A 21,800-nucleotide genomic window follows, 5' to 3' on the forward strand; every position below is an offset into this window, starting at 1 on the left:
GCCCCAATGCCCTCTTCTGACCTCTGCAGGTACCTGCCCATATGTGCCGTTCTCTCTCACACACATACATATAACTATAAATAATAACATCTTTAAAAAAAAAAAACCCACAGAGCTGGGGAGATGGCTCAGTGGTTAAGAGCACTGACTGCTCTTCCAAGAGGACCCCGGGTTCAATTCCCAGCACCCACGTGGCTGTTCTCAACTCCCTGTAACTCCAGTTCCAAGGGACCCGTCACCCATGGCAAACATCAATGCACACACACAAAAAAATTCCTTAAAAAAAAAAAAACACTATAAATTAAGCTGGGTATGGCAACACATACCTGTAATCCCAGTACTTGGGAGGCAGATGCAGAGGGATCAGGGGTTGAAGGTCATCCTCAGCTACATAGGGAGTTCAAGACTTGCCTGGGTTAAAGGAGTACCTGTCTCAGGCCAGGCAGTGGCACACGCCTTTAATCCCAGCATTTGGGAGGCAGAGGCAGGGGGAGCTCTGAGTTAGAGGCCAGCCTGGTCTGCAGAGTGAGCTCCAGGACAGGCTCCAAAGCTACACAGAAAAATCCTGTCCAAAAACAAAAAAAAAAAAAAAAAGAAAGAAAGAAAGAAAAAGGAGAACCTGTCTCAAATAACAAAATCCAATAAACCAATCAATTGAATAACTATTTGGAAAGTTCACTGAGGCACCCAGTTACAATCTAGCAAGATTTCAGGGCTGACTGGTAGGGTGGGGTAGGTAGTAGAAGAGAGTTCAAATAAACCCATGAATCTCAGCTTCCTTCTTCCCAAGCCCATCCTTCTTTCAATGGCTGGTGGAGTGGGGGAGGGCACCCTGGATCAAGGCCTAGACTAGGGTGAGGCAGGCAAAGTGCCCTGGGTGCAACATAGTAGCTGGGAGCTGAGAGCCGTGGGATCCAGGCTTGCCTTACCCAGCCAGGCCGGCCTAGAGGCTGTGGGCTCCCTTTCCATAGGCCCTGACCCCAGAGAGGGGAGGCATTTTCCAGGAAGTAGCTGAAAGCTTGGGGTTCCAGTAGTAGGGAAGGTGACCCTTGTGTTGGGTCATTCCATCTGTCCTACTAAGTAACTCAAATCCACTGTTGTGCTCTGTAGGTTAACCTCAGTCGGTGGTACCTCTTGGAAGGCAGGGAAGGAGCAGGGCAGAGTGCCTCTAGCCTCAAAGGTTCAGCTCTGCATAAGTCACGGCTTCATCCAGGTACTGTCCCAGAAGGTCACCCCTGGCTCCCACCTCTGGTTTTGCAGATATCTCGGGGCTCATGCTTGCAGTGCCCTGGGTTCTCTCAGTAGAGGGGTGTCCTTCAGAGAGCAGTCCAAGAGCAAGACCAGGAACTTGGTGGGGGCAGGGATCTGCTACCGGGAGGCTCTGGGCCCTGTTCTTAAAAGCTACTTAGAAGTGAACCTAGTCACTTCAGCGAAGTTTAAAATGATGATTCGCGCTGCAGAAAACGTGGAAGAGAAAACCCTGCTTATTTATTCAGGCTTTAAAACCATAAGACTCTCGTTTTCTCCCTGTAGCTATTTATATCCTCAGCGGGTGTAAAAACTGTCCCCATATGAAGCCCAGGTCTGAAGTAACTTAAACGAAAAATAGCCATCTCCTGTTTTTTGTGTTTCTTCTTTCTTTCTTTCTTTCTTTTTTTTTTTTAAAAAGGAAATGGTTTCACGTATAGTCCCCAGGTCTGGCTAGCTGCTGGCGCGGGGGGTGGGGCAGCCCACCCAGCCCCACAGGCAGCTGTCAGGCAGTGCCGGCCCCTCGCTGATCACTCCAGGGACAAGGACGCCCGAGGCTGGGTGTCACCGACTCCTACGCGTTCAGGCCCTCGGCCCTGCGGGGTGGGGGAAGGGCCTGGGTCTCGGGAAGTGACCCTCCCCCCGCGCCGAGCTGGGGACCCAAGCCCCTTCCTTTTCCCCCCGCGGTGGGGCCCCCAGCCGGTCTAAGTCCTGCCGTCACCCCGGGGCCGCTCGGCGCCTCCCCTCACCCCGACGGCTTCGAGGCCCTCCCCGGCCGATCGTCCCGACTCCTCCCGCTGCCCCTCAGGCAATGCGGGGACCCGGTGGCCCCCAACCCAATTAGCGGGGAGCGCCATGGACTCCTAGCACAACTGCTTTCCTTCCCTCGGGGGACACTGCCACCTGAGAGCCTCGTCCCCAGGTTCCCTTGCCCTAGTACATCCCAATCCCCCTGGGCGACGCGGGGGCGCAATTAGTTTCTTCCAATTAGTTTCCCCTCTTTGTATAGAACCCATTCAAACTGTGCGCGTACTCCTCCGCGCGAGGGGGAAAGTAGTCCCGACCTTGCCCGCGATTTCTGTTCTCGCGTCGGGCACATTCACTTTGGGAAGCCGATGGGACGCTCGGCGGGATCCCTGGGGGAGGTGGCGTGGGGCCCACGGGGTGCGCGCGGAGGGAGCGGGGCGCCGGGGGAGGGGGAGGGGGCTAGCAGGGCGGCTAACTCCTCTCTGTTGCCTCGAGAGATGGATCATGGGGCGTAGAGCGATCGCAAACCTCAAACCACGTACAGTGGGCGATACGCGTCAACCCAACCTGGCCAACGGAAGCGCGGAGCCTCCCCCCTCCCCGTGCTCCCGCCCCCGTAGCCTGACGGACGCGCTCAAGGACCTACCACGCGGCCTGTGGCCGCCCGGATCCCGTGAGAGCCAATGGAAGGGCACGGAGGCGGAGCCTCCCCGCGACGGGTTAGGCTGCGCGCGGCCCTCCTCCGCCCAGGCCCCGCCCCTCCCCCCCCGCCCGCGGCTCCCGGAGTAGTTAGAGCCAGCGAAGTGCGGGCGGCGATGAGAGCCAAAGTTGCGCTCCGTTCGGCATCGGGGGCTTGAGGCGGCTCGTCGCTCCGCCCGTCGGGGCCTCCTCTAGCCCCAACTCGCGCCAGCGGATCCCGCGCGCCCGCCCGCCCGGCCCGGCGCCCACCTGCGCCCCCTGCCCGCGGCCCGCCGCCCGCGCCTCGCGAGCCGGGGTCCCCGTCACTTTGGCCCGGCTCCGGGCCCCGCCGATGCCGGCCATGGTGGAGAAGGGCCCCGAGGTCTCAGGGAAGCGGCGAGGGAGGAACACGGCGGCCGCCGCCGCCTCGGCCGCTGCCTCGGCCGCCTCGGCCGCCGCCTCAGCCGCCGCCTCAGCCGGCACCGCCTCCGCCTCGGCCGCCGCCGCCGCCTCGGCCGCCGCCGCCCCCAATAATGGCCAGAATAAAAGTTTGGCGGCGGCGGCTCCCAACGGGAACAGCGGCAGCAACTCCTGGGAGGAAGGCAGCTCGGGCTCGTCCAGCGACGAGGAGCACGGTAGGTGGCAGCCGCCCCCGCGCCCGGCCCGCGCCCGCGCCCGCGCTGACCGCCGTGCTCTGCTTCCCCGCAGGTGGCGGCGGCATGCGGGTGGGACCCCAGTACCAGGCGGCGGTGCCCGACTTCGACCCCGGTGAGTAGCGAGCGGCGGGAGCCCGGCGACAACTTTGTTTTGTGCGTGTTGGCCTACGGTCCGCGGGGGCACACGGGGCGCGAGGGCAGACGGCGCCGCGCGCTCGCACACGAGTGTGCTGCAGATCGGGGTGCGGGGAGGCCGCGGGCCCCGGTGGGGACAGTACCGGCCCGCTGCGCCCCTGGCACTGAGGAGGCCACACCTGGCCGGGCCGGAGTGTGGTGTCCCTGCGTCCAGGTGAGGTGCACCGGGGCCAGGACGGGATCCCGGGTGGCAGTGCTGGAGAGTTGGCGTCCTGGGGCGCTCGGACTCAGGGCTCCGCAGAGACTTCTTACTTGGAACCGTCTCCCAGTGTTACCCTGCCAACCCTGCGCTCTCGCTACCACTTGACTCCCGTCCCATCCCGTTCTGAGGGCCAGTGGAGTAATGATCTCCCCTTCCCTCCACTCCAATCAGGTAATAAAAGTGTGCTTTCCAAAGAGCATCTGCCTAGATAAGAGAGCCTCTCTTGTGGCTGCTATTTTGGGATCTGTTTGTAAATGTGTGTGTTTCCTTTCTTTTTCTTTTTGGGGGTGGGGTGGGGAGGAAGAGGTTGTGAAAGAATAGAACCATCAAAAAGCCTTAGCTAACCGACTGTTTCCATCTACTAGAAATCCCTGTCCCCAAGAATGGGGCATTTCACTTCCCTTGCTGCTGATCTGTGTGGAAGCAAATTTAAAGTGGTACCAGGGGGAAGAAAATCCTATCAGACAAAGGAATTCGCCGGGTTTTAATGCCCACGATTCTATCCCTTCTCTGTATGAGACTGTCTTTAAAGGTGGTTGTTACAGGAAATGTTTGAAAGGACGTGGGTTTTGTTTCAGAAATAAAATTCAAAAGATAGTCATGTACAGCTAGAGTGAACCGTCCTGGTTGGAGGGCTAAAGAACAGGAGGTTTTTCTAAGTAGGTTATACCACTAGTTTGAAAAGATAAACGCTTTTCCTTGGAAACAAGACTGCAGAATATTGCAAGGATCTGGCCCTTGGAAAAGGAGATTGCTTTTAAGTTGTTATTAAGGTACTGAACTCTGTTTAGGTAAAAGTGAAAATACAGAAGAGAGGGATTCCGGGTGAGTGCTTGGACACCCCGAGAATAAATGACTTTCAAATTTGTGACTCCAATCCCTCACATTTATGTAGTCTAACTCCCCTCTCCCCGATTTCTATTTTGTAAACTCATGTTAGTGTTTTGGATGGTTTCCCCTTTCCCCACATCCTTTTCTGGAACTCCTCATTTGTGAGTGACAGGACAGAGCCAGGTTTTTTTTTTTTTCCTCCTCTTCTGTACAGGGCTCCATTCCTGGGTTGGCCACCAGGGGAAGCATACTGTTTTTTGGTTACAGTTGACCCTATCCTTATTTTGTAGGTCAAGTCTATCTGCAGTAATACATAGAATATAAAGCTTGCCACAAAGTTTCTCTCACAAATTCTTCTTAAATACTGAATTGAGCAGACCTTCCAGAAACTTGGTCATTTTTAAACACATTTTTGTTACATATTTTGAAAGGTTATCTAAATGTTGGATAGGACATACTCAGTGGTCATAGGATTTAGATGTCTTAATCTCTACACTGTCATTAGGGTGCTTGGTGCCGTTAGAGTTAGAATCTTCTTTGAAACATCAGGTGTAATGGATAATTTTTGAACTCTTGGGTCATTTTTGTTTTTGTAACACTGGGTGTCTTTATACTCCAGGCTGGCTTGAAATTTGCTGTGTGAGCCAAATTGGACTTCAATTTGCCATCATCCAATTTCAGCGTCTTTGGACTTATTTTGGTCATTAATATTTTTTTACATCTTGTACAAGTGTATATCTTAGGATGTGATAGTTAATTTTATTTATTTTTTGTCGTGCTGGAATTGAACCCAGGTCCTTACATATGCTAGACAAGCACTCTGTCACTGAGCTACATTCTTAGCTTGTCTTTGGACTTTTGTTTTTTGTTTTTTGTTGGTTTTTCGAGACAGGGTTTCTCTGTGTAGCTTTGCGCCTTTCCTGGAACTCACTTGGTAGTCCAGGCTGGCCTTGAACTCACAGAGATCCGCCTGGCTCTGCCTCCCGAGTGCTGGGATTAAAGGCGTGCGCCACCACCGCCCGGCTGTCTTTGGACTTTTGATGGGGGGTATATTTGCTAGAGACTTAACAGTCTAGAAAGTAAAGCATTGTAAATGTTCTTATGCATAGCTTTGTTGCCAATTGATTGTTCACATTAACATTTCTTCTTTGGGGGCTCTTTTTTTTTTTTCCTTCGAGACAAGGTTTCTGTGTGTAACAGCCCTAGCTGTCTTCGAATTAGATTGTAGACCAGTCTGGCCTCAAATTCAGAGATCCATCTGTGCCACCACTGCCTGGCTTACATTAACATTTCTAAATTTATTATTATTGTTATTATTTTTTAATCTGGAAAGGAATTTAACTGCTGTGAAATTATTTCAAACCTTGTTTTGTCAGTCTGAGCATTGGGACACATTTGTTTACTATTTCCAAGTGATTTTTTCATGTTATGTTGGTTTGTTCGTTTTGTTTTGTTTTTCTAGACAGGGTTTCTCTGTTAATAGTCCTGGCTGTCCTGGAACTCCCTTTGTGAAACAGTGTTCTCGAACTCACAGACAGCTGCCTGCCTTCCAAGTGCTGGGATTAAAATCTTGTGCCACCACACCCGGCATATGTTTTTTTTTTTTTTTTTGGTTTTTCGAGACAGGGTTTCTCTGTGTAGCTTTGTGCCTTTCCTGGGACTCACTTGGTAGCCCAGGCTGGCCTCGAACTCACAGAGATCCGCCTGGCTCTGCCTCCCGAGTGCTGGGATTAAAGGCGTGCGCCACCACCGCCCGGCCATGTTTTTATTTAATGTAAAATCAAAGGTTTTTTGTCTTGTTTATGTTTTTTGAGGCAGGGTCTCACTATGTAGCCTGAGCTGTCCTTGAACTTACTAAGTAGTCCAGGCACCAGATGCCCTGGAACTGGAGTTACAGATGGTTGTTAGTACCATATGGGTGCCGAGAATCATCCCCATTTCTCAGAAATAGCAGCCACTGCTCTTAACTTCTTTCTGAGCCATCTCTCCAGCACCACAAGACAGGGTCTTTATGAGCTTAAAAGAAGTTAGGAGTGTCGGATATGGTCACATATACCTGTAATCCCAACACCTGGAAGGCTGAGGCAGGCTAATGAGCTCAAGGCCATATCTATCTTTTTTTTTTTTTTTTTGGTTTTTTGAGACAGGGTTTCTCTGTGTAGCTTTTCGCCTTTCCTGGAACTCACTCTGTAGACCAGGCTGGCCTCAAACTCACAGAGATCCGCCTGCCTCTGCCTCCCAAGTGCTGGGATTAAAGGTGTGCCCCACCAGCGCCCTGCTCAAGGCCATATCTTAAAAACAGAAGCAAGGCTGGGGAGATTCTCTGGGCATGAGCACTTGTTATGAGCCAGAAGACCTGAGTTTAAATTCCTTGCACATACACAAAAAAGGTGGGCAGGGCCATACATGTCTAACTTTAAGCTTCCATGTTCAGTGAGAGAACCCTGTCTCAAAAATAGAAAGGTGGAAATTCATAGAGAAAAATCCTAACATCCAGATTCCTCTGGCCCCTATATTCCTGTAAACACACACACAAGGAAAAACAAGGACTAATGTGAACTCAAGGGTGGTATTACTGCTTTTCCTTACTTCCTGATGAATGCATTGTTCTTTTCTTCTGGTGCTGGGGATTGTACCAGAGTCTTTTCATGCTAATTACATGTTTCATTGTGTAGCCCTGGCTAGCTACATAGATTGGGCTAGCCTCAGATTTCCAGAAATCTGCCTGCTTTTGCCTCTGAGTGCTGGGAATCAAAGGTGTTCATCACCATGCGCAGTTCAGCTACATTCTCAAATCCTTCTGCCTAAGTTTTGAAAGTATCTTGTTTTTTATTTTGTTTCCTTACCAAAATTTGAGTAAGCAGAAAATCTTTTCTTTCTTTTTCCCCCTCCCTCTCTCTTTAAGACATGGTCTTCCCAAGTAGTCCTGGCTTGACTGGCCTGGACCTTGTGATCTTCCTTCTCCAGCCACCTGAGTTCTGGGTCACAGGCAGGAGCTACCACATTTTGCCCAAAAAGCTTTAAAAACAAATCAAACAAACAAGTAAAAAACCCTAAGTAGTAAGATGTGTGAATGGACCTTTTTTTTTAAAACAGTCTTTTTAGTGAAGACTGGCCTCACACTCATGGTAGTCCTCCTGCCTCAGCCTCCTATGTATTGGCATGAGCCATCAAGCCTAGCTTGATGATAATTTTTGTTCAAGTCTGTTCTGCTTATTTGTAGACTTCAGCTTGACCTAATTTCTAGAGTGGTTGAAACTAAGATTACCTTATCTTGCCCAAGGAGGATTTAATTCTGTCATCCTTCATAAATATCTGAGAGGTGGATAGAGTGCTATAGTTCTGAAATGCTCCTTGGTCCTTATAGTCTAAGGAAGGCCTATGCTAGGCTGGTGGACATGGCATAGTTAGGGATGAAATACTGTCTGTTCACAAGGAAAGTCTTGACCCTGTGGAGTTAAACACAATTCAGTGCGCAGCCTCCCCCTTTGACTCAGACTTTGCTGCCACATGTGGTGTCCAGACTGTAAACTCTTAGATTCAGTATTTAAGGAAGAGTGAGGGGAGAATGCTTTACTTTATCACTCCTTTGACTGTTCTGTATTAGCAGAGCACCTCTTATTTTGATGTGAATAATGTTTTTCTATTAAATAATGAGAATATTGCCTCTCTCTCTCTCTCTCTCTCTCTCTCTCTCTCTCTCTCTCTCTCTTTCTTCCAGCTTTTCAAGACAGGGTTTCTCTAGCTCTCTCTGGCTGTCCTGGAACTCACTCTGTAGACCAGGCTGGCCTCGAACTCACAGAAATCCACCTGCCTCTGCCACCTTAATGCTGGGATTAAAGGTGGGTGTTAGCTACAGCTAGATGTTTCCTCCCTCTTGCTGGTAAACATTAAGGGGAAGGTTCATGGCCTTTAAAGAAATTATTTTTTACCTTTTTTTTTGTAAGTTGTATGTGTGTGCGCCATAAAACAATAAGAGGACACTTTGGGGAATTGTCTCTCTCTACTATGTGGGTTCCAGTGATAGAACTCAGGTCCTTAGGCTTGGTGGCAAGTTCAGTAAGCCATTTCACTGGTCCTCTTCTTTAACTTCTAATAGTGTTGGGGTTGTCAATCTTCGTTTGGTGCTAGCGATTGAACCAAGGTTTAATGCACGCTAGGCAAGAATTTACCAACTGAGCTACATCCTAAACTCTGGCCTGTATATTTCTTTGGTCATTTGTATGATGCTCTTTGTAGTTTTAGCCAGGGGAGCACAGTGATAGGATGTTATGATTGGCTTCAGTTTTCTTAGATATGTGTCATATGTAAAGTTTATACTGTGTTAGTTTTTTTTTTTTTTTTTTTTTGGTTTTTTCAAGACAGGGTTTCTCTGTGTAGCTTTGCGCCTTTCCTGGAACTCACTTGGTAGCCCAGGCTGGCCTCGAACTCACAGAGATCCACCTGGCTCTGCCTCCCGAGTGCTGGGATTAAAGGCGTGCACCACCACCGCCCGGCCCTGTGTTAGTTTTTATTATCGCAGTTCAGACAAGCTAAAATGACTTTCAGAGAAGAGAACAAGAATTGGGACAGGTGCAGGGAATCAGAGTTCAGAGGTGCTATGCAAGCGCTCCACTACTGAGTACACTGCCCACTGTGAGACTTTCGTTACTGTTTTTGAGGTAGTCTTACGTCTGTCTCCAGAGTTTATAGTTAGCACTGGCTTTACCCTGTCTGCTGACTTGTAAAGGTGTTATGCCTTGTGCAGCAGCTACATGAACCTGTGTTTATCTGCTTTTCATCAACTTTTGTTGCTTTTCTGGGAATTGAACTTATGGCTGGGCAGGTACACTATTACTGAGCTACTTCCATAGCTCACTTCCCCCCTATTACTTAAAAAAAAAAAAAATCCATCCATCCATCCATCCATCCATCCATCCATCCATCCATCCATCCATCCAGGCATCCAGTGTACACATTTGAAGGTCAGAGGACAACCTTCAGGAATTGATTTTTTCTATCATGTGGGTCCCAAGGATTAAGTCTGGTTTGGCAGATGTCCTTACCTGCTAAGCCCCCACTCTCTCCCCCACCCCACTCCCATGTAGCTTTTACTAGTCTTGTACTCACTGTGTAGCTGAGGATGACCTAGTTCTCTTGCTTCCACCTCCTAAGTATATGCCACCACCCTGGCAGCTATTCTTTCTGTTTTCTTTTTTTGGTTTTTTGAGACAGGGTTTCTCTGTGTAGTTTTGGTGCCTGTCTTGGATCTTGCTCTGTAGACCAGGCTGGCCTTGAACTCACAGAGATCCACCTGGCTCTGTCTCCCGAGTGTTGGGATTAAAGGTGTGTGCTGCCCATCGCTATTCTGTTTTCTACATGAGGGAAATAGAGGCCTAGAAAGTTAGAGTGGCCTGTATTTGTCTTTAATTTCCCAGTAATTAAAACCGTCTCAAGGTAGGGCCATCTGGACCACACCTTATGATTTAGAGCCTTGTTACTGGGTTCAGTTAGTATGCATCAACTTTAATATGCTTAGAATTTTGGAAAGAGAAGAGTTAAAACTTTAAAAAAAGCCGGGCGGTGGTGGCGCACGCCTTTAATCCCAGCACTCGGGAGGCAGAGCCAGGCGGATCTCTGTGAGTTCGAGGCCAGCCTGGTCTACAGAGCGAGATCCAGGAAAGGCGCAAAGCTACACAGAGAAACCCTGTCTCGAAAAACAAACAAACAAAAAAAAACTTTAAAAAAATTGAAATGCTAAGATAGTTATTAGGTATAATTTGATGGTGCCTTTTTATTTTGAAAAATCACCATAAGGTAAGATAGAATTATGAATACAGAATTATTAGTTAGGTGTGGTGACTCATATCTGTAGTCCTCAAATTCAGGAGGGCAGAGGCAGAATGATTGCCATGAATTTGAGGCCAGCTTGCACTAGCAGTGAGTCCCTGCTTCAGAACATGTCAGGGGCAGTTGGAGAGATGACTCACTCATTAAGAGTGCATACTGCTCCAGAGTTCAGTACCCAGCACCCACACTGGGTGGCTTACAACCACCTGTAACCCTAGCTTCAGGGAAATTCAACATTTGACCTCATCGGCCACCTGTACTTTTTATAAGCATATGCCCTCCTCCAACATACATAATTTAAGAATAAAATAAGTCATAAAACAAATGAACAAAGAGTTCAAGTTGAAACATTTCAAATGGAATAATGCTCTCCACTGAGACTGACCATTGTTACCTAAGCCATATCAGTTCCAGCTAAAGCCTAACCTTCCCCTCATGTTATTAGTTTGAATTGAGTTGTATTCTTTCTGTGATTGTTTGCATCCCCTAAGAAGCAGGCAAAATTAGATGTGCAAACGATTCATTGGGATAAATGATTGTGAGGATAATGAGGCAAGAGGCTCCTGTAGACAGGACCTGTGGTGCACGCAGCTTGTGACACCTGTGAAGGAGAAGGCGTGAGATGGCAGTGCACTTGTAGTGTGACTATTGAGGGCGGGGACAAGAATGGCTCTGGTTTTAGATACTCGCTGACTCAGTCATTGGCTGGGGCAACTTCTCTTTTCTGTGGATGTTGAAGAAGATCTGAAATTCTGGGCAGCTTGGGCTCTTTGGGGACCCATTTCCTGTAGAAGGGAAATTGAGCGGCATACTTCAAGGATTCTGGAACTCTGATTGTTGACTGATTAGTGGATTGATTTTTGTGGTGCTGGGCTCAAACCCAAGGTCTTGTGCATGCTAGGCAACTGTTCCACCCCTGAGTCACAGCCCCTGCCCTTTTGCTTTGAGACCAGGCCTGGATGTGCAGCCCAGATCATCTTTGAAATAAGATCTTGGCTTGCTGTCTCGCAAGTACTGGGATTATGTACCACTATACTCAAATGATTGATTATACGTGTTTTTATATTTTAGTAAATATATTTAGTAACTTTTCTTTATTAGTTTTTTAAAGTTTTCCTCTACATTTTATGTGTATGAATGTTTTGTCTGCATATATATATGTACACCACATGGCTACCAGTGCCCACAAAAATCAGACGAGGGCTTTGGATCCCCTAGAACTGTAGTTAGAGATGGTTGAGAGCCACCATGTGGGTGCTAGGATCTAAACCTGGTTTCTGGAAGAATAAGTGCTCTTAACTACTGAGCCATTTCTCCATAGCCTTTCTGGTTTTTAAAAATTATTTCCCTAATTTAAGATGTCTCCTAGCTCAAGATGCTTAAATTTGCTATCTAACAGAGGGTGACCTTGAACTTTTGATCCTGCTGTCTTTACCTCCTAGGTAGGAGTATGGGTATATACTACGCTGGCCTTGAGCTTGTGACAGTCTTTCTGTTTGAGAGATATAATGATATAATGTGTACCATTCTGCCCTGTTACTAGTCCTTATATAAAAATGATTATTTGTGCATATCCATCTACATTGATACTTTTTGAATAAGTATTCTCTTACTCATTAGGCATATACATTCTAAAGCTAGCCAGATAGATAGGTAGGTAGATTGATTTCTTTCTTCTTTCCTTTATAGACAAGGACTGCTTGCTGGCATTCAAGGCAGAGGCAGGTGGATCTCTAAGTATGAGGCTAGCTTGGTCTACAGAGTGAGTTCCAGGATAACCAGAGCTACAAAGAGACCCCTGTCCTGAAAAACCAAATAAATAGGTAAATAAGTAAGTAAGTAAATAAAATAAAGTCAAGGACTCACTGTGTATCCCTGGTTGGTTTGGAATTGGCTATGTAGACCAGTGTGACCTCTTTGTTCCTGCCTCTGCCTTCTGAGTATTGGTTACAGGTGTGCACCACCATGCCCAGCCCCCAATTCCTTTTCTTTACCCTGCTTTTGCCATGGTATTAGATTTATATATATATATATATTTTTTTTTTCTTTTTTTCTTTTTCATTTTGAGACAGTCTCACTATGTAGCCCTGGCCTATAGACTCTATAGACTTTGCTGGCCTCAAACTCACTCTATAAACCTTGCTGGCCTCAAACTCACAGATTTACCTTCCTCTCCCTCCCTTGTGCTGGGATTAAAGTTGTGTGCTACCATGCCCAGTATCTTTATTTCAAAAGATTATCTTTTTATTTTATGTGTGTGGGTGTTTTGCCTGGCTGTATATTACCATGTGTGTGCAGGTGCCTATGGAGGCCAGAAGGGGACACCTGATGCGTCTGTAACTGGAGTTACAAATGGTTGTGAACTACCTTGTGGCAACCAAATCTAGGTCCTCTGCAAGAACAACAAATGTTCTTAACTGCTGATCCATTTCTCTCTCTCTCTTTTTTTCCCCCGCCCCGAGACAGGGTTTCTCTGTGTAGTTTTGGAGCCTGTCCCGGATCTTGCTCTGTATGTAGACCAGGCTGGCCTTGGACTCACAGAGATCCGCCTGGCTCTGCTTCCCGAGTGCTGGGATTAGAGGTGTGCGCCACCACCGCCTGGCATGCTGATCCATCTTTACAGCCCCCTCTTTATTTATTTATTTTTTAATTTGTATTATTTGCGTGTGGGCAGGGAAGAACCAGCACAAAGACAGATTTTAGAAGTTGATTCTCCTACTGTGGGTTCTGGAGTTGCAGCTCAGGTCTTTAGGCACATGCAGCAGTAGTCTGCCTGTTGAGCCATCTCACCAGCCCACCTTTGATGTTTTTCTGTAGTGTTGGTAATTTCCACTGTATTAATGTTTTAATTAATTAATGTTTTAGAGAGAGGGTCTCATTGTGTAGCACAGGTTGGTCTGGAACTTACAATGTAACTCAGATTGACCTTGAACTCACAGAGATCTGCCTGTTTCTCCTGCCTGAATGTTGAGATTAAAAGCGTGAGACATTGTGCCAAGCTCCTATTTTGAAACAGGCTCTTGCTGTGTAGCACTGGCAAACTGGGAACTAGCTATGTATGTAGTCCAGGCTGGCCTAGAACTTGTTGTAACAGTGTTCCTTCCTCTGCTTCCTAAGAACTGATGTTACACGTGGGTGTGAGCCACCATGTCCTTCTTTGGTAGCTCTTTTTTTTTTTTTTTTTTCCAGACAGTGTTTCTCTGTGTAGCAATGGCTGTCCTGGAACTCACTTTGTAGAACAGGCTGGTCTCAAACTCACAGAGATCTGCTTGCTTCTGCCTCCAAAGTGCTGGGATTAAAAGAGTGTACTGACATCACCTGGCTTTTTGGAGGCTCTTTTTAAAAAACAGTATCTCATACATAGCTCAAACTTGACCCTACCCCTCTGCCTCTTCAAGAGCTAAGTTTAAGCTGTGCCATCATGATTGATGTTGGTCCCTACCCCCCTTTTTTAAGTTTATGCAAGTTCATGTATTTGGATATTAATCTTTTATTAGAGTTGCATATACAGTTTTGTTTTTGTTTTTGTTTTTTTCGAGACAGAGTTTCTTTGTGTAGCTTTGCGCCTTTCTTGGAACTCACTCTGTAGCCCAGGCTGGCCTCAAACTCACAGAGATCCACCTGTGGCTCTGCCTCCCGAGTGCTGGGATTAAAGGCGTGTGCCACCACCGCCTTTTGTTTTTAATTTTGAGTATGGGGGAAGGATTTTAATTTCTTTGATTAGGAAGGAATAAAAATATTTCCTTGATTGGGGATTGTACTCAGACTAGTGTCACTGTAGGACTCTTGGTTTCTGAGGTTCGTATCTCCAAGAGTTGAGACCTTTTGGTATTTTCAGAACAAATCCTCTTCAGTTTATGTTGGTATGCTATTAACTGATTGACCCAAATTACAGTGTCAGACGAGAAGCTCTGGTTTAATGTCTGCCTAGCATGCAGTTGTAGTAGCATATTAGAGATTAAAGTGAAGGCTTTGATTCCGGGAGTGGTCAGTTATTTTCTCAGAAAGGGTTAAAGTGCTGTTGGGCATTTGCCACTGGTGCCTAAGAGAAAGGCGGAGTGTGTGGACAGAGAGATGCACTTGTCATCACTAACAGGAATGTCATCACAGACTGGCAGAGTACCTGTCAGTGCCAGGTTGGTTCTGCACTTGTTCACTCCAGACTTACTGGTACACTATTAGATCAGTCACACTGGGAGAGCTATTGTCTTCATTTTCTGTATTCAGAACCCAAGCAGTTATTCACTGAGTCTTACGTTGTCATTTAAGAGACATTGTTAAGAGTGGGTCAGGAGCAATTTATTAACAAGATAATCATTAATAGAAAGATTTCAGTCTAATATGAAACCAGAAAACCTCTTGAAGGAAAACGCTTAGCAGCAACATTTTGTTGTATCCATAGGTTAGTTCTTTCCTTGTGACCTAAATGGTTGGACAATTTGTGTGTCTTGTTTATTTGTAAGCAGGGTCTTTCTGTGTAGCTCAGGCTAGCCTCCAATGCTCTATATTCAGCCTCCTAAGTTTTGGGATTATAGGCATGCTTCATTGCAGCAGCTGAGGTTTTATTTATTTAGTTGTTTATTTGTTTGTTTATTTTTGTTGTTTTGTTTTTCGAGACAGGGTTTCTCTGTGTAGTCCTGCCTGTCCTGGAACTCACTCTGTAGACCAGGCTGGCTTGGAACTCGGAGATCTATCTGCCTCTGCTTCTTGAGTGCGGGAATAAAGGTGTGTCCACCACCATAGTGGCTGAGTTTTATGTTTAGAATTGCCAAGCTAGCTTCATGTTGAATTTCATTCTTCAAAGTGGCAGTGAAAATTGATGAATGGGAAGAATCTAGCTTGGTGACTGGAGGCAAATTGTAGGCAACTTTACAGTTTAGAATGCACTGGAAGGGGTTTTTTTTTTTTTTTTAAAGATTTATCTTATTTTATGTGTATACTGCATGCATATATGTATTTATACCACACGTGTGCCTGTGGAGGAGGTCAGAAGAGGGCATCAGACTCCATGGAACTGAAATTCCAGTTGCTATGTGGAGTACTTAGACCTGAACCTGGCTCCTCAAAAGAGTAACAATTGCTCTTAACCACTGAGCTAGCCTCACTGGGGGTTATTTTGAAGGGAGCACCTAGTGTGATCGTGTAACTTAAGCAGTGTGGACTGCTCTTTAACATTTAGGTATCTCTGTCTCCTCTGGAATGTGTTGATCCCAGGACTGTAAGAGGCTGAAGCAAGAGTATTGATCAAGTTTGAGGCCAACCTAGGCTACAGAGAAAGATACTGATTTAAAAACAAAAGCAAAACAAACAAGAAAATTTTTGATGGGGTATGAAATGATCCCAGTCTTCCACAGATGTAAGTAGATACCTCAGCAGGATTGTGCAGCACATTTCTTTCCTTTTCTTGTTAGTCACATTCTTCCTTCAGAACTCAAGGCCTCCCGTAAGCTCTCCTTCACCAACAAAACCAGTGGACATACATATTTCTTAGTAAATACTTGGGCTGCATTTTTCAGGGTAGTATGTACAGCTGACCCTTGTGGTACAGGATTGAACTGCATGGCCTACAAGGCAGATTCATATTTTGGAGTTTTGTGACAGTTAGAAAATGCACAAGTGAATCTTGTAGCCTAGAAAAACTAAAAAATTTAAGAAAAACTGTCATGAATATAGATTATATAGATATAGTCTGCTTTGAACTTACTACCATAAACATATACAAACATATAAGAAGTTGATATTAGGTGGGGTGGTGGTGTAAACCCAGTACTTGGGAGGCTGAGGCAGGAGAATTGTTGAGGGTTCGAGAACAGTAAGTGCCAGACCAGCCAGAGCTATGCTAAACTAAAGGCTGGGGAAAAGAAAAAATGAAATTTATTAAAACTTATACACATACAGACTGAACAGTGTCGGTCTAGAGAAATGTAAAAAGTTGGACTTGGAAGGTCTAGGCAGCTTGGGCCATCTGAGCCCCTCCTTCCCTCCTTCCTTCAGATGTAAAACAATGTAAGGTACATTATTATACAACAAGATAAAATCAACTAGTGCATATTTCACTGCTGTAATAGCTGTGGCTGCCTCCTGGGGTTCCTGTTGAACCGGATGTGAGTTCATCATCATATGTGTTACAGTAAAACATGGTCTCTTGCCATTCTTGTGTATTTTCCTGCTGTATATAATACGGACACTATACAAAATATATGTTGACTGATTGTTCCCAATAAAGCTCCTTGTCGGCAGGGAGGTGGTGGTGCATGGGAGGCAGAGCCAGGCAGATCTCTGTGAGTTCAAGGCTAGCCTGGTCTACAGAGTGAGATCCAGGACAGGCACCAAAACTACACAGAGAAACTGTCTCGAAAAACCAAAAAAAAAAAAAAAAAAAAAAAAAAAAGCTTCCTGTCAGAGGCTGATGGGAGTTGCGTTTTGTCAAGTAGGGCTAGAGAGAAGGCTCAGCAGTTAAAGGCTAGGCTCACAACCCAAAATGTAAAGTTTTTGTCAAGTCAAAGTAATGTGTAGATCTGAGGTGAATAGCACATGGTAAGGCACTTAATTGTTGTCTACAAGACCCAAAACTGCAAAAAGAAAGAAAAAAATTTCACTGAGTGGCAAGTCTCATTTGAATTTTGAGCGTTTCTGTTTTGTATTACACACACACACACACACTGCCTATGTTGCTTTCACTGGTATAGAAGTTTCTGGGCCTAATGTTCTTTTATTTTTTTTAATTACTATTTTATGTGTACAAGTTTTTACCTGCATGTATGTCTGCACTGTGTGCATGCCTGGTGCCCAGAACTGGAGTTACAGATAGTGGTAGCCACCATGTGGGTTCCGGGAATCAATTCCAGGTCCTTTTGAAGAGCAGCCAGTGCTATTAACTCTTAGCCCCCATGTTTTGCTTTTAAAGATGGGAAAGGGCTGGAGAGGTGGTTCAGTGGTTAGAAGTACTTGTTGCGCTTTCAGAAGACCTAGGTTCAGATTTCAGCACTCAGGGTTGGGGATTTAGCTCAGTGGTAGAGCGCTTGCCTAGCAAGTGCAAGGCCCTGGGTTTGGTCCTCAGCTCTGACAAAAACAAACAAACAAACAAACAAACAAACCAAAAAACAGATTCCAGCACCCATGTGTTGCCTCATAGTCAACCCTAACTTCAGTTCCAGGGGATTGGGTGTCCTCTTCTGAACTCTGAGGGCACCAGGCAGGCATGTGATGCACAGATACATAGGCCTGGGAAACAGTCACTTACATAAAATAAAATTTAAAAATCTAAAGTAAAATAAAAAGCACTGGAATGGGGACACTATGGTGTGAAGAAGAGCTGAGTTAGCCTTGCCTGGTCTGGAAGATAGTAGTATCACATCCTTTAGGTTTTTTCCAGGGAGAGGCCTAAAGCAGAAGCAAGTTCAAGGCCAGTGTGGGCTATATAGTGAATTCTAGGCTAGCTTGGGGTATTAGTATGAGACCCCATCTCAAGTCAACCAAACAGTCAAAACCAAAACCACTCCTGTGACCCACAAAGTCAGGTAAGTCTCTTAACCTCATCTTCTGTCCACTTATCACAGTTGGTTCTGAGCGGGGAGAGGAGAGTGGTTTTTTTAAGATTTCATTTTTATGTGTGTGTACCTGTTTGTATGTCCACTGTGTGTGTGCAGGTGCTTGAGGAGGCCAGAGGAGGACTTGGATCCTCTGGAATTGGAGTCACAGGTGGTTGTGTGAGCTTTCCAAGTGGATGCTGGGAGCTGAACCCACGTCCTCTGCGGGAGAGACATGTGCACTTGAGCACTGAACCATCTCTCCAGTCTGTTTTGTTTTTTTAACTAATGATCTTTAACTGGATATGGTGGCACACATCTTTATTTAATTCCAGAACTCAGGAGGCCAAAACGGGCAGATCTTAGCCTGGTCTACATAGTGAGTTCCAGGACAACCAGGGTTTGTCTCAAAAAACAAAATAAAAAAAAAAAACTTTTGTTGTTTGTTTTTGCTCTTTGACCCTTTTGGGGGGCCCACCACCCAGTTCCCACATAAATCACATATGGGGCCTTATTCTTACTTATGAATGCCAGGCTTTAGCCTGGCTTGTTCCCTAACTTTAAATTAGCTCCGTGTACTTTCACCTCTGGGCTTTTCCCATTCTCTTACTTTTGTATCTTACTCTTACTCCATGACTTGCAGTGTGTATAGCTGGGTGGCTGGCCCCTGGAGTCCTTCTCTGGCTGCTAGATTTATTTATCTTCCCAGATTTCTCCCTCTATATACTCCCTTTGCCTGCCATCACCACCTATCCTTTCTCCTGCCTTGCTATTGGCCAGTTCTTTATTAGATTATCAGGTGTTTTAGATAGACACAGTAACACAGCTTCACAGAGTTAAACAAATGCAACATAAACAAAAGTAACACACCTTAAAATAATATTGTACTATAAAAACATACAAATAAAGCATGATCTTCAGTATTTTTATTTATTTATTTGTGTGTGTACAAGCATGTGTCCCATGGCTAGGGTGTTGAGGTCAGCTTTTGGATGTCTGTTCCTTCCTTCTATCATGAGGGTTCCAGGAATCAAACTCATGCCATTAGGCTTGGCAGCAGGTGCTTTACTCACTGAGCCATATTCCAGTGCCTCCGCCCAAAAAAGATTCATCATTATTATTATTATTATTTTTTTTTTGGTTTTTTCGAGACAGGGTTTCTCTGTGTAGCTTTGCGCCTGTCCTGGAACTCACTTGGTAGCCCAGGCTGTCCTCGAACTCAGAGAGATCCGCCTGGCTCTGCCTCCCGAGTGCTGGGATTAAAGGCGTGCGCCACCACCGCCCGGCCATTATTATTATTTTATATGTCTGTCTTTATAGGTGTGTGCATTTGAGTGGAGGTGCTGAGGGACAGGGTCCCTCGGAACTGGAGTTACAGGCAACTGTGAATGCCTGATGTGGTTCTGGGAACTGAATTCAGGTCCTTTGCAGGAGCGGGATGTGTACCTGAGAGTTGAGCCATCTCTCTAGCCCCTTCAGCTACTGTTTTTGTGTGTTTGTTTTGAGGTAGGGTTTCATACATCCCAGCTTGGCCTCAAACTGTCTTATATAATTGAGGATGACTTTGAATTTTATTTTATGTGTACAAGTGTTTTTCCTGAATGTATGTATGTACACCGTGTGTGTGTCTGGTACCAGTGGAGACCAGAAGAGGGCATCAGATCTGGAACTAGAGTTTACAGATGGTTGTGAGCTATCCAGGATTCTCTGTAAGAACAGCAAGTGCTTTTAACTGTCTGGATTTTGCCGTGCTGGAGATTGAACCCAAGGCCTCATGGGAGGCAAGCACTCTATAACAACTGAGGTCCTTCAGCCCAGTTCCTCCTTTATTATATTTACTTATTTAGTGTGTGCACACATGCATGTAACCTGAGTGGAGATCAGAGGACAACTGGTAGGAGTGTTTCTGTACTTCCAACATGTGGGTCCTAAAGATTAAACTCAGGTTGGAAGGCTGGACTGCAAATGCCTTAACGCGCTGAGCTATCTTGATGGCTCACAATTGATTTTGTTGTTTGTTAATTTTTTTAAGTTTAAAAAAAAAGAGAAAGTATCTTACTGTATAGCTAGCTGGCTCTGGTCTGTGGTAGTAGGCCCCTGATTCCTGAGGTTGCACATGTGCCATCATGTGGGGCTTTAACTTCTGTTGGGTACGAAGAAGGTAGCATCTTGTCCAGGGCTAGAAAGTTCTGCTTGCTAAGTCAAATCGTCTTGTGCATTATACCTGGATAGCCATGAGTTCTGAAGTTTTCCTGCTCTTCCTGGACTTGGGGTACTTCCTGTTCCTGTGTGAGCTTCATGATTTTTCGGTTTGATTCTTTAGTGTGTCTCCTTTCCAGAGAAACTCAAACAATTTTTCTTTTTCTAAGATTTAATTTTGGGGTGCTGGAGTGCTGGCTCAGCGGCAAGAACACTGGTTGCTTTTCCAGAGGTCCTGAGTTCAATTCCCAGCACCCACATGGCAGCTCAAAATTGTAACTCCAGTTCTGGGGACCTGACACCCTCACACAGACATACATGCAGGCAAAACACCAATGCATAAAATAAAAATAAATAAATTAAAAGATTTAATCTTGGGATGGGAAAGATGACTCAGCATTTAAGATAAGTATTGCTCTTGTAGAAGACTTGAGTTCATTCCCAGCAACCTCATCAGGTGGCTTACAGCTGTCTGTAACTCTAGCTCTAGGCCAGAGCCTCTAAGGGAACTTGCACTCATGTGCACATATTTATACATACTTAAAAATAAAGTTAAGTATGTATTTAGTCGGGCGGTGGTGGCGCACGCCTTTAATCCCAACACTCGGGAGGCAGAGCCAGGCGGATCTCTGAGTTCGAGGCCAGCCTGGGCTACCAAGTGAGTTCCAGGAAAGGCACAAAGAAAGCTACACAGAGAAACCCTGTCTCAAAAAAACAAAAATAAATATAAACAAACAAACAAACAAACAAATAAATAAATTTTAAAAATCTTTAAAACATTTTTTAATACTACTCATGTGTATGTATACCACGTGTACATAATGTCCATGGAGACTGGAAGAGGGAGTTTCTGGAACTGGAATTGTAGACAGTTGTGAGCTACCCAATATGGGTTTTGGGAACTCAGACCAGGATGACGTTCACTCCAGATCCTCCTGTATCCACTTTCCAAATACTGGGATTTAGGTGTGTGTTGTCACGCTGGCTCTCAGCCTGGCATAGTAAAACCAGAATAACACATTTTATGTTCTGATAGCTGTTGTTTCAGTATTTGTAATAAGGTGTATGATCTGATCTAATTGAAATCTGATTACTAATACTATAATCATTATACTCCAGATTTCTTCAAAAGATAGTCATTTTGAATTATTCAAAAGTTAAGAGTAAAATACAAATTCAGTACCCACTGGACTGTGTTGGACCTCATAGTTTGCTGAGAAGGGGTTGGGGAAAGAATATTTATTTCTTGTAGTCACCTTGTTAAGAACTTTGTCTCCTGTCCTTTTCAGCAACATGTTTGCCAAATGTACCAATACTCCTAAGCTGAACTGTGTGAACTCCTAAACACGTGTGTCAGCTGATACACTTTCGTTCTGATTTGTTGCTTGGCTTTCGCTTGCTTGGCAACAGGTCAGTTTCCATAGCATTGCCCCTAGAACTCATAGTGAGCTGAGAGGTTGGGGTTGGTGCTATCCGCCTCTTATCCTGATACAGACAGTTACAAACTTCAGTGTTTGAGCTTTCATATCGTCTTGAAAGTTAAATTTCTGAATATTAAATTCTTCAAGAAAGGTTTCATTTCTGTAGAAAATGAAGATTGAAATCCAAATTTTTTGTCTTACTAAGAGCATGGCAAGAGAAAAGTGGAAGTGTTTTTCAGTTACTTTGAATGTGAGTTCTGTATAC

General features: G+C 45.5%; 1 protein-coding gene across 2 annotated transcripts in view; it reads left to right on the plus strand.

Annotated features, from left to right (window-relative positions):
- Positions 1-2,797: 2,797 nt before the first annotated feature.
- Rcor1 (REST corepressor 1) overlaps positions 2,798-21,800 on the plus strand; it is a 91,522-nt gene continuing 72,519 nt past the window's right edge. The window contains exons 1-2 of one of the 2 annotated variants that reach the window (XR_008218426.1): positions 2,798-3,308; positions 3,382-3,441. Coding sequence is in view for 1 of the 2 variants with exons in the window: in XM_052739048.1 (XP_052595008.1) it covers positions 3,026-3,308; positions 3,382-3,441 (343 nt within the window). In the remaining variant the exon portion in view is untranslated. The remainder of the gene's footprint in view (positions 3,309-3,381; positions 3,442-21,800) is intronic. The other variant, XM_052739048.1, reaches the window with a different exon arrangement.

Source organism: Peromyscus californicus, unplaced genomic scaffold (genome assembly GCF_007827085.1).
Source record: "Peromyscus californicus insignis strain IS unplaced genomic scaffold, ASM782708v3 Scaffold_15__1_contigs__length_86483966, whole genome shotgun sequence".
NCBI lineage: Eukaryota > Metazoa > Chordata > Mammalia > Rodentia > Cricetidae > Peromyscus > Peromyscus californicus.